Source organism: Nuphar pumila, chromosome 12, assembly GCF_984573655.1.
Source record: "Nuphar pumila chromosome 12, dmNupPumi1.hap1.1, whole genome shotgun sequence".
In the NCBI taxonomy this organism is placed as follows: domain Eukaryota; kingdom Viridiplantae; phylum Streptophyta; class Magnoliopsida; order Nymphaeales; family Nymphaeaceae; genus Nuphar; species Nuphar pumila.
This window is the reverse complement of record NC_143260.1, coordinates 8899307-8915898: the sequence shown is the minus strand read 5'-3', so window position 1 is coordinate 8915898 and position 16592 is coordinate 8899307. Positions and strand designations below refer to the sequence as shown.

The 16592-nt window shown below is 40.2% G+C and overlaps 2 protein-coding genes across 2 annotated transcripts; both read right to left on the bottom strand.

The window, feature by feature from the left end:
- Positions 1–6037: 6037 nt before the first annotated feature.
- LOC149819910 (uncharacterized) lies at positions 6038–11104 on the bottom strand. Its single transcript, XM_089982307.1, has 2 exons — positions 8492–11104; positions 6038–6607 (listed from the first exon to the last, which is right to left on the bottom strand). The coding sequence occupies exons 1-2, from the start codon at positions 10929–10931 to the stop codon at positions 6273–6275; spliced, it is 2775 nt and encodes a 924-aa protein (XP_089838433.1). The 5' UTR covers positions 10932–11104; the 3' UTR covers positions 6038–6272.
- Positions 11105–11642: 538 nt separating this feature from the next.
- Positions 11643–16050, bottom strand: LOC149819909 (MDIS1-interacting receptor like kinase 2-like). Its single transcript, XM_089983524.1, has 2 exons — positions 15352–16050; positions 11643–11744 (listed from the first exon to the last, which is right to left on the bottom strand). The coding sequence occupies exons 1-2, from the start codon at positions 16048–16050 to the stop codon at positions 11643–11645; spliced, it is 801 nt and encodes a 266-aa protein (XP_089839650.1).
- Positions 16051–16592: the final 542 nt, after the last annotated feature.

The following is a 16592-nucleotide window of genomic DNA, read 5'->3' as shown; positions in this document are numbered from 1 at the left end:
ATGATCTACTAGTTTCACCAACTGAAGTCAATTCCTTGAGAATTAAAGAGACGGAGCAATTATGAGTATTGTCGTTTTCACCAAAGTGAAATGATAATGGCTCAACTATGCTTGTCTCAGAAAAGGTGAAAATAAAGGGTCTCACTTTTACCTTTTCAACACTAGTCTCGTTTGAGCAATAATAGTAACTTCTTTCCGTTTTTCGTTTCTTTAATTTATCAGGTTCCTTCCATATTAACGGTTCTAGTAGTATCCCTATCGTAGACAGATCGAATTTTTCTGATTGGAAAGAAATTGTGTTATTCACTTTGGGCTATATGGATTTAGATCTGACTCTTAGAATTGATGAACCTCTCGCTCTTAATGAGCAGAGCACAACCGATCAGAAGGCTGCCTCTGAGAAGTGGGAGCGCTCGAACAGACTTAGCTTGTTGCTTTTGCAATCTCAAGTGGCTAAGAACATTCGAGGCGCAATTCCTTATTGTAGGACTGTGAAGGAATTTCTGGGAGCCATTGAGGCTCAGTTCGTCACTTCTAATAAGGCAAGGGCTAGTACTCTCATGTCCAAATTAGTGTCTATAAAATATGCTGGTGACAGTCACATCCGACAACACATTTTGGAAATGAGGAATATTGCAACTCAACTGAATGACATGAAGTTCGCCATCTCTGACTCGTTTTTAGTCCATCTGATCTTAACCTCGTTACCTACTGAGTATGGACCATTTAAAATCTCCTACAACACACATAATGATGAGTGGTCTTTTAATGACCTCTTGAGTATGTGTGTTGAGGAAAAGGAGAGATTGAAAGGTGAGAGGGTGCCAAGTGCACATATGACCTCTCATAAGGATAAACAGAGGTCGAGGCCAAAGAAAAGCTCCTTCAAAAAGAAGAATCAGAAGAGAACCACTGGGGAGAGTTCAAACTCTCAGGCGAAAGCCAAATCCCAGTTAGGTGGTCCTTCTATAAAGTGTTTCTTCTGCAAAAAGAAATGGCATAAGAAGGTGAACTGTTTGAAGTTCAAGAAATGACTCGAAAATAAAGGTAATAAGTCATTTGTTTCTCATGAGTGCAATCTAATTCATGTTCCATTGCATAGTTGGTGGATTGATTCTAGTGCCACGGTGCACATTGCCAACTCTTTGCAGGCATTTCTGAACAAAAGGAAACCAACGGAGCATGAAAGAAGCATCTTCTCAAGAAATAAGATGCGTTCACATGTCAAGAGCGTTGGGACCTACAGAATTGTGTTGGAGTCAGGATTCATGTTGGATTTGGTCGATACATTTTATGTTTCATCTTATAGTCAGAGCCTAATTTCAATTTCAAAACTTGATAAGTTTGATTTTGTGTTTAAATTTGAAAAATCTGAACTTATTATTATGAAAAATTCAATGAATATAGGTTCTGCATATATGTGTGATGGTTTGTATCGATTAAGAACCAAACTCCAAATTCAGGAATCTCACTCCGTTGAGAACACAATGATTGGTAATAAACGTGGTCTAAAGGATGATCAATCCTATTTGTTTTGGCATCGGAGATTATGACATATCTCGAAAGAGAGAGTCCAAAGACTCCTGAAAGAGGGAATCCTTGGATCCCTTGATTTTACGAATATAGAGTCATGTGTTGACTGCATAAAGGCTAAGCAGTCTAACACATATAAGAAAGATGCCAAACGCAGCAATGGAAAGTTAGAAATAGTGCATACGGATGTCTGCGGCCCTTTTTCACCGTGTTATACGGGTGAAAAATATTTTATCACCTTTATAGACGATTACTCACGGTATATGTATCTCTACTTATTATCTGAAAAATTTGAAGTCTTTCAAGTTTTTAAGGACTTCAAGAAAGAAGTAGAGAAACAAACCGGTGAAGTTATTAAGGTTGTCAGGTCAGATAGAGGTGACGAATATTATGGTCGTTTCACTGAGATGGGACAAAAGAAAGGCCCATTAGCGCGGTTTCTAAAAGAGGAAGGCATTGTACCTCAGTATACCATGCTTGGTAGTGCTTATGAAAATGGTGTAGCTGAGAGGAGAAATCGTACGCTTAAACAAATGGTTCGAGCGATGTTGAATCACTCAAACCTTCCTTTGACCTTGTGGGGTGAAGCTCTTAGGACTGCAGTGCATATTTTGAATAAGGTTCCTACGAAGGTTGTTCAAAAGACTCATTACAAGTTATGGACAGGTAGAAAACCTTCTTTGTCATATATGCACATATAGGGGATAAATTGAACTTGAAGGACTCTCCTCAGGATGATATTGCGAAGGCTCAGATGGATGTTGTCCCATATGCTTCAGCAGTTGGGAGATTACAGTATGCGCAGACCTGCACTCGACCTGATATAGCATTTGCTGTGGGAATACTTGGTAGATATCTGTCAAATCCAGGCATTGCGCACTGGAAGGCAGCAAAGAAGGTCATGCGTTATTTACAAGGAACGAAAGACTATATGTTGACCTACAGGAAAGCTGACCACTTAGAGGTCGTTGGATACTCTCATGCGGACTTAGGAGGGTGTATTGACAGTAGAAAATCCACTATTGAATACATTTTCCTTTTAGCGGGTGGTGTTGTCTCATGGAAAAGCAGAAAGCAGTCTACCACTGCTGCTCATACCATGGAGGCGGAATTTATTGCTCTATACGAGACTTCGTTACAGGTCATTTGGATAAGAAACTTCATTATGGGTCTTGGTATAGTGGACTCTATTGAGAGACCACTAAAAATCTTTTGTGATAATGAAGCAGTCGTGTCCTTTTCAAATAACAACAAGAGCTCAACATCGTGTCGACACATGGAGTTAAAATATTTTGTTGTTAAAGAAAGGACTGAGAATCATCTGGTATGTATTGATACAATTGGGACGAAGGAAATGACTGCGGATCCCCTTACTAAAGGGTTAGCACCGGGATTGTATTCCCAACATGTAAAGGGGATGGGTCTTTTTTATTCCTTCTAATGTATGACAATACATTATGTAATCACATTTGTGTTTATGTTTTGATTCTCTAAGGTTTTGAGTTATTGTTGATTTTGCATAAATGATCTCTCATATGGGTTAGAGAGAATAGCAGAATGACAATGTTAAAGGACCAATAGAATAGGTGAGAGACCAACCTATTCATATAGGTAATTTCTTTACATGCCTAAGCACTGAAGGTGAATTGTAGTGTAGTACAAGGAAATATGACATTTCATAAAGGGGTGTTCATATCCTTGACTCATATGATTCATCCTTGTGATAAAGGGTGGCATGTGAACCCACATGAAGAATTAAATCGTGATAACGGTATACACCTCGATTTAGTACACTTTTGGTGTCAATGGGCCAAGTGGGAGAATGTTAGACTTTTTGGGTTACGGGTCCAACCCACAGTTTGACCCGGTTTGACACCATCTTAGTGGGTCACGTAAGTGGTTGATTAATGGAGATAGTGGGTGGGAGTTACGTGAATGTGGAGAGACCACATTCACGTAACTGCCCAATTCCTGCATTATATAAAGAGGATAGGGGTTACGAAGTTGATGAGAGTTCGTAACGAATCCCTGCCCAAATTCAGTTCTGCATTCAGGCTTAGCAGAACAGGGTCCTGCTCACCGTCGACATTAGGCCTGGGCTCATTGTGGGCGTCGACCGGCTGAGGAGAACGCTGAACTTCCTACACGATCAATGGCGAATCCAGGTACGCCCCCTGTCTTGTTGTATTTACAGGGTTTCGCCCAACACCATCTAGCCATTGATTGGATGGCTAAGATTGAATGTATGAGTTAGCCAATTTACTCTGGGTTTTAGCCTCAAGAGAAGGTCCTCTTGATGAAGAGCTTCTTCCAACTCCTCTATGAGTGTGCTGGCTCACTGCAACACAGAGTCCGGATCTGGTGCAATAGCATGTCACAAAATTTGTGTATTAAGCACCTTATTGCCCTCCATCAGAACTTGGAACCCACAACTAACAGGCCCTGTCCTCAAGATGGAGGGTGATCAGGTGCTTAATGCACAAATATTTGTGCAATCATATTGCACTTGTTTGTTTCACCTGCAACAGCTCCTCACTAGCTGTGTTTTTTTTTTTTATCCCTCAATGGAGTTGAGCCAAACACATGGTGCTCGTGTTTAGGGCTGTTAAACGAGCTTAGCTCCGCATGTTCGGGCTTGCTCATTAAGGATAATTAAAGCCTTGCTTGGGGTCCGCTCATGAACTCGCAACAAATCATTTTTTCGTACAACAAGTTCATTTTTTTTTTTCTTCATTGAAACAATTTCAACGTAGATCATGGCTTTATATTAACCAACGAGTGATAAGCACGTCAATGTTCTTTATTTTAATTATGTGAGTGTTATTTTACTTCAAAAGCATTCGATCCAAAGTGTGATTCTTAATATCATCCCTTTATTTTCAAAATATCATCCATATGGTGAGGAGAATAAACCCATGTCGACTAGGCCTGGAGAGTGGGCCTCTCTCTCTACGACAATAAAATCCTCCCAATGCCCTCTATTCACTTGCTCTCTGCTGCTCTCTTCCTCTTGCTTGACTGAGGGGGATTTTGGGTCTTCAACTCAACACCTACTCCCTATCAGTTATTGGTGCTCTATGTTGTTGAGCTTTTTCAGGGCACACATTTTCTTGACCTGCCCGGCTGTTTTGGTCCTTAATCAAGCTTCTAGAGCCTAAGTAAGCTCTGCATGTACTTGATGAATTTGGTACTGGACTTGGAACCTACGGCCAACCCTTGTGAGCCCAAGTAAGCTTCTAGGGCACACATTTTCTTTTTTGTAAACTCTCTGGTAAGGTCTGGGTGCGACCCAGGCCGACCCCTGTCCGGTCTGGGTCTCACCAAGGCCGACCCAGGCTTGACTTAAATAAAAGCGAGCCCCTTATGTCTTTTATGTTGCAGAGGGGGTCGGCGTCTGAGCCGACACTCTCCCTTGCTCTCTGCGGCAGAGGGTCCGGCGTCTGAGCCGGCCCTCTCACTTTCTCTTTGCGGCAGAGGGCCCGACCCTCTCTCTCTCAGTCTCTTGTTTTTTTTTTTTCGTTTTTCTGCAGCTGGGCTGCCGGCCCTCAACCCACAGGAAAAGAAAGGAGAAAACGAAGAAGAAGAAGAAGAAAGAGGGTCTTACCTCGTCGTCGGTGTCGAAATCCAGTAAGTCCCCTGCAATTTTTTTTCTTCATCCTCCCTCTGCCGCTCTCTCCCTCTTGCTCGACTGAGGAGGAGAGGCGCACAGTGATGATCGTGGGGGGTGAGGTTTATCCTCATCCCCCAGTATTTTATGGGGAAGGCGGTTTCCCAAATGGGGGAACCACTTTTCCCCTTTTTATTTTTTTTTATGAGGTTATCCCCTTCGACTAAATCGTCAGAGGGGGGCTTACACAAGCTTGGAACTGACAGTAGTACATGGCTTGCTGTTAAACCCAACCTGGGGTTTCTACACCAATGAACTTCTGAATGAGTAAGATGGTTTTCGCTGATTATCAAAAAAATGCAAAGAAGAAAAAAAGCCTAAATTGTGTTAAATCTATAAAACCCTTTTGCTCATGAGGCATTAAGTTTGGGGAAATTGACGATTAACATGTTTGCTTCTTTCTCCTAAAGTTTTATGTTGCATCTTTAAACTCTCTTGCAATAACTTGATAGGAGGAAACATAAGATTTCTGCTTAATCATTGTTGGTGGGATGCACACGATGATTAATTTCAATGATGTCCTATTGATCATGCCTTTGACTAATATGAAGTGGGAAAATAGGTTGCAGTTCAAATGAACCAACAAATTGATAGAATTGGGTCAGACCCCAATTGCACATGACCTATATAGGACTATGCAAATTAAGGGTTTTTTTTCTTAGACTTTAATCTTGGTCATCCCATTTGACGAGCTAAACACACCTTTGTAGAGCTGGTGTGTTTCAAGAGATGAGAAGAAAAAATGTTCTTTCAGTAATTATCCAAGAAATAGGACATCCAAAATCATTGATTGCCAAATTTGAGCAGCACATTCAGCTTTCTTTTGACATGCATTGATGACACCATAAAGATCTATCCCCATATATTGATTGATATATGAACTGCCTGCAATAATAGTATATGAAAAATGTGAAGTACTCCAAAAGAAATATCTATGATAGATCCATATGGACAGTGCAAGATCAATGTCCAACACCAGCTACGAACAGACTACCCCCAACAGTAATGTGCAGTAGTGTGTCTCAAAGTGCAATAGGATGGAACTACTTGGGCATGAACTGGGATGGTTGGTTCACAAGTTTATTGAAAATGAAGGCTCTGAAGCAGACGGTAGTGACAGACTCGTCGCTGAAAGTTGCTGTGAAACATCACGCATAGTGGGCCGAGTCTTTGGATTCACTTGTATGCACATGAGCGCGACTGTTGCTGCATGGGTCATTTTCTCTGCAACTTGACCTACTGGGGGCAAAATGCGCCGATCCAGAACATCTCCAAGCCTTAATTCTTGTTGATCTAATATGGATGATATAAGTTCTCCTGGATGCCGTCCCATTAAGACCTCAAGTGCCACCACCCCAAAGCTGTAGACATCACATTTCTCCGTTACACGCATGGTATATGCGATCTCTGCGAAATCAAACATCATCATTGAGTGATGAATCAATACATTCTTCTCTGCTTACTCATGTTTCAATTGCATTTTGATGAGGGCAGATGTTTGGTGAAGTGGTAAAAGTAAGTACACAGGCTATGAGTATGGAAACACGGGTTTAAAACCCTAGTGTTGTTGCTACATGCAAAAGCTAAATCGCGGTTTGGTGATCAGGCCCGACACACAAAATACAGTAAAGCACTAACGCGAGTAGCAATTTTCTGTGTAAAATGCAAACACAGAAAGTTGCTACCCACGTTAGCAATTTTCTGTGTAAAAACACAAAAAGCAAAAAAACGCTATACGCATAGTGATTTTCTTTACAAAGTACTCGAGCTCGATCACTGGATCTGCTCTCTATCTTAGTCTATGTGAGCATATCCAGTGTTAAGTGGTCTGCCCTACCAAGGGTAACCATGTAGTGGCTGCCCCTTCCATAAATAGAGGGGGGGGGTCCATGGATCAGGTGCAATGACCTTGCACATTTGTGATGTGCCACTGCACTTGAGCACCCTCCATGTTTCCCATACACCATGTTCGTTGTAGGGTCCAACAACAAAAGGAGTAATAGTTCCGGAATCTTGGAACAGTTGGACAAAATTATTTGATGAATTCCTACATGTAATCCAGCTTAAAATAGGAAATGGGGAGCATACATCTTTTTTGGAAAGACCTGTGGTTTGAGGATATTATTCTTTAAGAGAATTATGAAGTTCTTTACTGGATGGTGAGTGGCAAGCAAGGTCCTGCGAGCCCCTTTAGGGACCTAGTGCTGGTTGGAATATTCAGTTGAGAAGAAACCCTTTAAGAATGTTCTAAATCAATGGTTGAACCTTATGCAAATCTTGCAAGATAGTAGAGTTCACACATGAGAAGGATAGGGTCGGATGGAAGCATTCTTTCTTTGTATGTGTAGTGAGGTGAATATTGTGCATCTATTTTGGAAGTGCAATTGTATGCGATTGTTCAATGGTACGTGACTGAAAAGCATTCTTTCTTATTGCTAAGCATACGAAGAAAAGGGCTAAGAAATGGAGCTTTTCTTGGAGATGTTGGTTGTTCATTGCATGGCAATGCATTTGGATTAAAAGGAATGGCAGGGTCTTCAAGGAAGATTTTCATTCAGTCATGCAAGTTAGAAATCGTATTGAATGGGAGCTGAAAACACATTTGAGTTTAAAGTGGCCTTCGATGGAAATTGACCTTTTTTTCAAAATCCTTAGATGTTTTCTTTTAAATGTGCAATCCTTTATAAATGTTCTGTTCAGATTTAGCATCTGATTCCTCACCACTCTTTCTTTGTATGAGTTAGTTTTTTTTAATCAATATAAGTCTCATATTTTTCTTTCAAAGAAAAGAATTTATATTTTTTCTAAAAAATAGGACACCAGGAGACAGCAGTTTTTAATTACTAAATTAAGTGAATAATATTTTTTGATAATTGTAAATAAAATATTATTGAAACCAATTAAGAATAATTAAAAAAGAATGTGGTATTGTCTATACTGGTCATGGTGTGTCATTGGCGCATCCACATGTCTTGTTGTGCTCTCTAACCATGGGAATCTAAATAGCCCGTGTTTCTGACATAACCCTTCATAAAATGACCCTTGGTCGCTCTTAGTCTAAAGTTTTAAAGTTTCAAATAACACTACATGTGCCATATCATGCGTTTGAAATCCTTGAGGGGTGCCCCCTTGCTGCATGAACAAAGCTAGGTGTACACCTGAGTGGAAAAGGGACCACCTAGGTGTACACCATCTGTGTCCAGCATATGTGTAATCGGTTATAAGAGGTGTTTTTTAATCAGCATTGCTAAAATAAATAAATAAATAAATGAATAAAATTAACATATATACCTGGTGCAATGTAGCCAAAGGTTCCCGCAGGCCTGGTCCTGTGAGACGTGACAGTTTTCAGCAGCCTTGCAATTCCAAAATCAGAGATGCAAGGTTCAAAATCTGAGTGGAGCAGAATGTTGCTGCTGGAGATGTCACGGTGGACGATTGGTTCCAAGTGATCATGGTGCATGTAGGCTAGGGCATGGGCGACACTTTTTACAATATTCACCCTCTTTGCCCAGTCTAATTCGACAGCCCATTCATCACAACCTAAAATGCTTGTTAAGCGTCCTCTTTCAATGTACTCATACACCAAAAACATGTTTCTAACATGGCAACAAAATCCATATAACTTTACTATATTCCGATGACGAATTTCCAACAATGTTCTGATCTCATTTATGAAACTTTCATGATTAATCATATCATCTCCTTCAGATTGATCAACTTTCTTAACAGCCAAAGTTTGACCTGTTTCAAGGTTTGCCCTGTAAACTGTCCCAGACCCTCCTCTTCCAATGATATACTTGTCCTCGAAATTCTCTGTGGCGTTTATGATATCCTCATAAACAAGTCTTCCATCATAATTCCATATTGAAAACAAGTCCCCACCATTATTCTCTATTGGGTGGCATCCTTCTTTCTTAACATGGGCTCTACAACATTTGGCATAAATCCCAATACCAACAAGCACAAGTGCACTTGCAACACAAACAAGAACTATCTTGAGCACTTTAAGAAATCTTGTTTTCTTTTGATCGTTCATGTCTATGGAAGGCTTGCAAGGGTGTAAGCCTTGTTTGGCTTCTCCACATAGACCATAATTTCCTTCAAATGCCTCTGGTGGAGCCTTCAAGAATGCTTTGTTGTTTGGTAGAGGACCTTGGAGGTCATTATATGACAGATCAATTGATGTCAAACTGATCATTCCTTCAAAAGATGAGGGAATTACACCTGAGAGCCTATTATGAGAGAGGTTTAAGTTCATCAGGTTACTTAGTTTCCCCAACTGTGTGGGTATTTGTCCACTTAGTGCATTTCCACTAAGGTCTAATGAACTTTGTAGTTGTGCTAGATTCCCGATTTGAAATGGAATTGTTCCACTCAACTCATTGTGACTCAGATTCACACTAATTAAGCTGGCACAACTTCCGAGTTGTTCTGCTATGTCTCCACTAAGATTATTCATTGACAAATCAAGCCATTGTAGCATGACTAACCTTCCTATCTCAGGCGGAATTCTCCCAGAAAGTCGGTTGTTGCTCAAGTTCAGCTTGAATAGCGATTTCAATGCACCTATTTCTGTAGGAATTTGACCATTTAAAAAATTGGAAGAAAGTTTTAGCTCCTGTAGCTGAGCCATATTCACAATTGATGATGGTATGGCACCAGTTAAATGATTGCTAGAGATATCCAAGTGTGTGAGATTGTGACATCCTCCCCAATCTGCTGACAGCTCACCAAAGAATTGGTTGTCATTCAAATCAACATATGATAGGCTTGGAAGCGCCCCAAAAGCTTCTGATATATTAAACCTGATTTGGTTCTCATTCAATCTCAGCCTCAATAAGCTTGTGCAATTTGTTAAGCCTCCCGATCCAAGCCCAGAAAATTTGTTGCCCAAAGCAGCAAATCTAGATAGCTGCCCACCATTGCAGATTTCTGATGGTATGGATCCTGATAGATGATTATTACTTAATTGAACATTTTGAAGGTATGAAAGGCTTCCTATAGAGGCAGGTATTAGACCTGTAAGAGAGTTGTAATATAATGCTAATTCAGTGAGACTATTCAAATTTCCTATTTCTGAAGGGATGGGTCCAGTCAAATTGTTGTTATAAAAGTACAATTTTACAAGATTGGACAAGTTTCCTATAGAGGCAGGTATTAGACCTCTAAGAGAGTTGTGAGATAACTCTAAATCAGTGAGACTATTCAAGTTTCCTATTTCTGGAGGGATGGGTCCAGTCAAATTGTTGTTAGTAGAGTACAATTTTACAAGATTGGACAAGTTTCCTATAGAGGCAGGTATTAGACCTGTAAGAGAGTTGTCAGACAAGTCAAGGTAAGAGAGAATGGAGAGGCTGCCAATCCCTTGTGGAATCGATCCGAAAAGGTTGTTGCTGCTGAGATTGAGGCTTGTGAGACTCAAGAAGGCTGAGAAGTTAATGGAATGGAGCGTACCCGTTAGAGTTGTGTTTGAAAGATCAATCTCGACGATGCTCCTTCCATTCTCATCGCAGACTATCCCGAACCAACCACATGGGTCACTATTGCTAGAGTTGATGTGCAAGGACCATGAATTCAGGTTGGGGTGGTGAGCCTTGAGACTATCCCTGAACTTGATAAGTGCTTCGCCTTGGGCTCGCAGTTCTTGTGCATGACCTACGTCTTTGGACAGCAAGACAGTCCACTGCATAAAAAAAACTACAAGAGAGAATAATTTCCCTCTCCCCATGACCGAGCCACTCAGCAGTGAAAGATACCTTTGTGTGTGTGTGTGTTTGTGTGTGAGTGAGCGAGTGTTTAAATAGTTGGGGTCTGGGAAGCAAGGGCGTCAATTCATTGGTGGTTGATGCAGAAACAATAGGACCCTCTTGCACTTCATTAATTTGGGTCCATACGTGAACATGTGGCCTACAGCTTCCTAATTGATAAAGGACTTTGCACAAAGAGATGTGACTTGACCCTGACCCAGACCAAGCCAAACCATTGAAGACGTTTAAATGAGCAGCATTGGGCTTTTTCTTTTTCCCACCCTCTTAACGTATTCCATTCTCTCTTCCACCCTTCTCTTTTATAGTTCGCGTTTGATGCACCGAAAAATAGTTGAGGGACTATTTCTTTGTGCGCCAAAAATGTCCCAATAATTTCCGTATTTGCTTGTAAGGTGGATGGGCCCCACGAGTAAATAGTCCTTGGCACTGCTTTTTCAGTGCATCAAAGTTCAATAAATGTCCCAACTACATTTTCTCTCTTATAGTTGAGGGACTATTTCTTTCTGCTCTAAAAATGTTCGATGCAGGTTATATGTGCACCCCCCGAACAGGCAGATTCGACTTCTTTAGGTTTAGGGTTGTCACCCTTGACTGGTATAAATTCTTTCTTATCTTTTCCTCTGGTATCAATGCGGCAGCGAACAAAGTGTCAATGTAGCTTCACCTAAATCTTATGAACCTAAGGTATCCGTCGGGGGGAGTGCTGTTGCCGAGCCATTCCTCTCATTCACTAAAATCGACTTGCGTCTTTTGAGAATTTCCCGATCTATTCTCTGAAAAATAAGAAAACCAACTAACAAACGGAAAAAATGAACCTACTTTTATTAAGGTACCACTCTAAAAGAAAAGTTGTCCCAATTTTAGAGCCAATCCTTTTCACTTTCATGGAGTCGACACAGCTCCTTACTTGGTGGGATCCAAAGAGAGAGAATAGTGCATTTCTTAAGCCCCTTTTTTCATTAGGTCTTGTTAGCCCCCTTCAAAAATAGTAGTTTTATGTAACACCGTAGATGTGTTCTATAGGTTTTATTTAGTGGGAACTGGCTTTTGCATTGCCAGAATCTGACCTCTATACTATACAGGTTTTTTTGGTGATCCAAAATCAATGGCTACGAAGGTACCAATTTTTTTCAGCTCAGAAAAATAGATTTTATTTTCGTCAAAAAACTTAATGCAAGAGTTGATTCTCACTAAATCGAGCACGCTGAATACATCTAACGGATCAGATCTATCATAAAACACTTAAAACCTATGGGCCAGAACGAGAAACGATGCCTAATATGTTCAGTTCTATATATATATATATATATTACATCACCCGTTTCACATATATAGACTTTTAGAGAGCCTTCTTTTCCGTTTTCGTTGCCCATTCGGGCAAGTGGCATACCCACTTCTCCCTAGTTCCTAGTGAAAAATTTTCTACTGGTTATAATTCTGTTGACCAACGTTTCCATGGAGGGCTTTAACTAGGCCTCCCATGCCATATGATATGACAGGATAAGTTTATGGATTTGTCTCTTTGACTCGACTCAACTTCTCTTTAGACAAGCAAATGAGGGGCCATGAATGAAATAGGCAGTAATATGATCTTTTTTTTTTTTGAAGTGAAGTCTTAGTTCCAACATGAGCATTTTATGTTGTGCTAGGCCACTTATGGCTAGTAAACAAACAGTGGATTCCGAGTTTGAGTTTGTTCAAGTGCGGCTCATCCTTGTGGCAAACTGAAGATATATAGCTAAACAATCCAAGCACAAGTTAGCTCGTTTATAAAAAGAAAATACATTGTTTTAAAGATGCAAGTAGTAGGATTTGAACTGTAGATCTTTTGAAATGGCTTGTCAGGAATTGTTTCCTATTGCTCAAAAACCAAAACTAACTCTATATAAGGTAAAAATATATTTAACCTATATGGATTACCTTTTAACCAGCCGGCCTCAGCTAAGCTCCCATTCTTCATGTTTGGTTTGCCCTGTTGGGAATATGGATCATATCCAACCTGATATATATGACCCGGTTTGACATGGTTACATCACGGGGTGGAGTGGGAGTTACAGGGCAGTTGTTGCAGTTGCACATTCATGGAACAGGACCATTCTTCGGTTATCCTATATCTCTTGTTCTAGGGATCTGATTGTCTCTAAATGCTCAAGTTTCCAAGTTTGTATAAACTAGCGTACTTTTTTTTTTTGTGAACAACAAGCTGGGTTTAGTCTGACCCGGACCTGAATGTTTCAAATTTTGTGGAGTCCCCCGATCAGGGGAACGATCTTTCCATATTTTGTGGAGTCCCCCCATATAGCCATCTGAGCAGATATACTATCTGTTACGTTGAGAAATTTTTTAAAACTATACATAAACTGATTGTTGTTTTTGTGGTATTTTTTGTTCCCTGTTCTGTGAGTAGAGATGGACCTGACCGGGCTGCCGGAGAGAGCATGTCAAATTCACTTTAATAAGGTGCTTTTGACATCTTCATCGTCCATTGGGTCATCTCATACGGAATCTAACATTTTGCGACCCTACGTCAAGAAAATCTCTTTATTTTAGCCTATTATACGAAAATAAAAATTTTATGAGATGAGTTGTTTCACACAACTTGTTATCCCGACACTGGAATTTACTCTAACAATAAACGCTCATAGATTTTTTCTCTATGATAAGAAACCTTTGCCTAAGCTAAGAAAAATGATCATGTCTTACGTGGCCTACCTTTGAAAGGTACGGCATATGTCAACACGGTTTGATCCGGGGTCTTCAACTCAACACCTACACCACCACCCTCGTTATTGGTGTTCTATGTTGTTGAACCTTTTAAGGTCACTCCGTTTTTCTATTTTTTCCAAAGAAATAAGTAGGTTTTGTAAGCCCAGGGCACATATTTTCTTGACCTGCCCAGCTGTTTTGGTCCTTAATCAAGCTTCTAGAGCCCAAGTAAGCTCTGCATGTACTTGATTAATTTGGTGCTGGACTTGAACCTACGGCCATCCTGTAATATCTCAATCTGGGATTTTAGGAGTCTGAGTTCAGTTGGTATTACTTCTCAGAGGAAAGAGTGCAAAGCTTACACAGAGAAAACGTGGCTAAAAAAAACTTTTCATTTTATTTCATAATCAATTTTTTCTTACAATGTTCATCATTCATAACAGAATAAAAGAAATAACAATTTATTCAATGACAAGGAAAAGAAATTATACCAAATGCTCTGCTGAAGACTGCTTACAAGTTGACTGATACTAATACCTGGAACCTACAGTTGTAATTAAGCAAAAATGGGGGTGAGTCTACAACCCAGTAATTCGATCTCACCACCACGAGCTCACCTGTGTGGCCAGCTGGGTGGTTGTGAGAGTGCTGAGCTTTCAGAGGTGGACCATGTAAGGCATGGTGGTTGTGGAGTCTCACCTGAGGTTTTTCTCGCTTCGGCGGGGGTTTCTCGTTATAAAAACAATCTATAGTTCGATCTCCACTATTCAATAACTATTTTGATTAAGTTATTGGTTTGGGATCACGAGAACCGGCGGTCATCCAAAGATGTAAATAACCATTCAAGAACCGACCGACGGTCATCCAAGGATTCCGAGTTTGAGTTCAGGTGTGGCTCATCCTTGTGGCAAACTGGCTAACTAAATATGGTTAAACCATATTTAGTTTATAAAAAGAAATTACAAATGCTTGTCAGGCATTGTTCCCTGTTGCTCTAAAACCAACACCAACTCTAAGGTAAAAAAAATATTTGACCTATATTGATTACCTTTTAACCAGCCGACCTGAGCTAAGCTCCCATTCTTCATGTTTGGTTTTCCCAACCCATTTTAAGAGCTCGAACAAGCTCTTTACCAACTAACATAAGTTGTGGCATGAGAAGTTCATCTCATTTTCCAGCCCTACTGATGTAAAACCTTACCAACTACAAATTTGTCTAGAAATATCTAAGAAAATGTAGTAAAATTAAAAGGAAATGCGAGAGAAACTGAATATTATCTAGAATTCCATAAAAATTAGAAATTATTTCATAATCCAACTCTGAATTGGACTCTTACTCCTCTCATATATATATATATTACTTAAGTTTAATATGGACAAGCATCTAACTAGGGAACCAAATCTTAATCCTACTAAACTGTTAAAATGAGATACACGTCAATTACTTGAATCCAATATACGTTACATATGACCTAATATAGGAAAATGTCTAAACTAAAACACATGGATCTCAAATGATCCAAATTCAAGAAAAACCAAAACAGCAAACAAAAATCTAAAATTGAAATGGATCCAAATGAATCTGTAAGGGCCCAGTTCATGATGGACGACTGGTTCCAAGTGATCATGGTGCATGTAGGCTAGGGCATGGGCGACACTTTTTATAATATTCACCCTCTTTGCCCAGTCTAATTCGACAGCCCATTCATCACAACCTAAAATGCTTTTTAAGCTTCCTCTTTCAATGTACTCATACACCAAAAACATGTTTCTAACATGGCAACAGAATCCATATAACTTTACTATATTCCGATGACGAATTTCCAACAATGTTCTGATCTCATTTATGAAACTTTCATGATTAATCATATCATCTCCTTCAGATTGATCAACTTTCTTAACAGCCAAAGTTTGACCTGTTTCAAGGTTTGCCCTGTAAACTGTCCCAGACCCTCCTCTTCCAATGATATACTTGTCCGCGAAATTCTCTGTGGCGTTTATGATATCCTCGTAAACAAGTCTTCCATCATAATTCCATATTGAAAACAAGTCCCCACCATTATTCTCTCTTGGGTAGCTTCCTTCTTTCTTAACATGGGCGGTACAACATTTGGCATAAATCACAATACCAACGAGCACAAGTGCACTTGCAACACAAACAAGAACTATCTTGAGCACTTTAAGAAGTCTTGTTTTCTTTTGATCGTTCATGTCTATGGAAGGCTTGCAAGGGTGTAAGCCTTGTATGGCTTCTCCACATAGACCATAATTTCCTTCAAATGCCTCTGCTGGAGCCTTCAAGAATGCTGTTTTGTTTGGTAGAGGACCTTGGAGGTCATTATATGAGAGATCAATTGATGTCAAACTGATCATTCCTTCAAAAGATGAGGGAATTACACTTGAGAGCCTATTATGAGAGAGGTTGAAGTTCATCAGGTTACTTAGTTTCCCCAACTGTGTGGGTATTTGTCCATGTTGGGTTGGGTACCGGGTCCACCCATGATGGGCGAGATCCGGACCCGGCCCACCATTTGAGGAGGGGACGGACGGTTTTGGAAACCACCCACTCCCCATTTACTGTGGCTCTCTCATTTGGGCGAATATAGAGAAGAAAGGCCAGGAAGCACTAAGAAGGCTGATATACACAGTGAGTTACAGTGCATTGTGTCTTTTGAGAGAGAGAAATCTCAACAGAGAGATTTATGCACAGAGAAATGAAACAGTAAGAAGAAGAAGGAAGTGTGTTTTGTGGTGAATCAACGTGATTAGCATTTGGACTCGTGGAATCATTGTTCTCTCCAAGTGAGAGCACACATCCGTTGAGCAGAAGCAAGCATCATCGATCCGCTGTTTTTTTTCGCTTCCGCAACAACCTAAAAGGTATGTATTCGTATCTTTTCATTGGTATCAGAGCA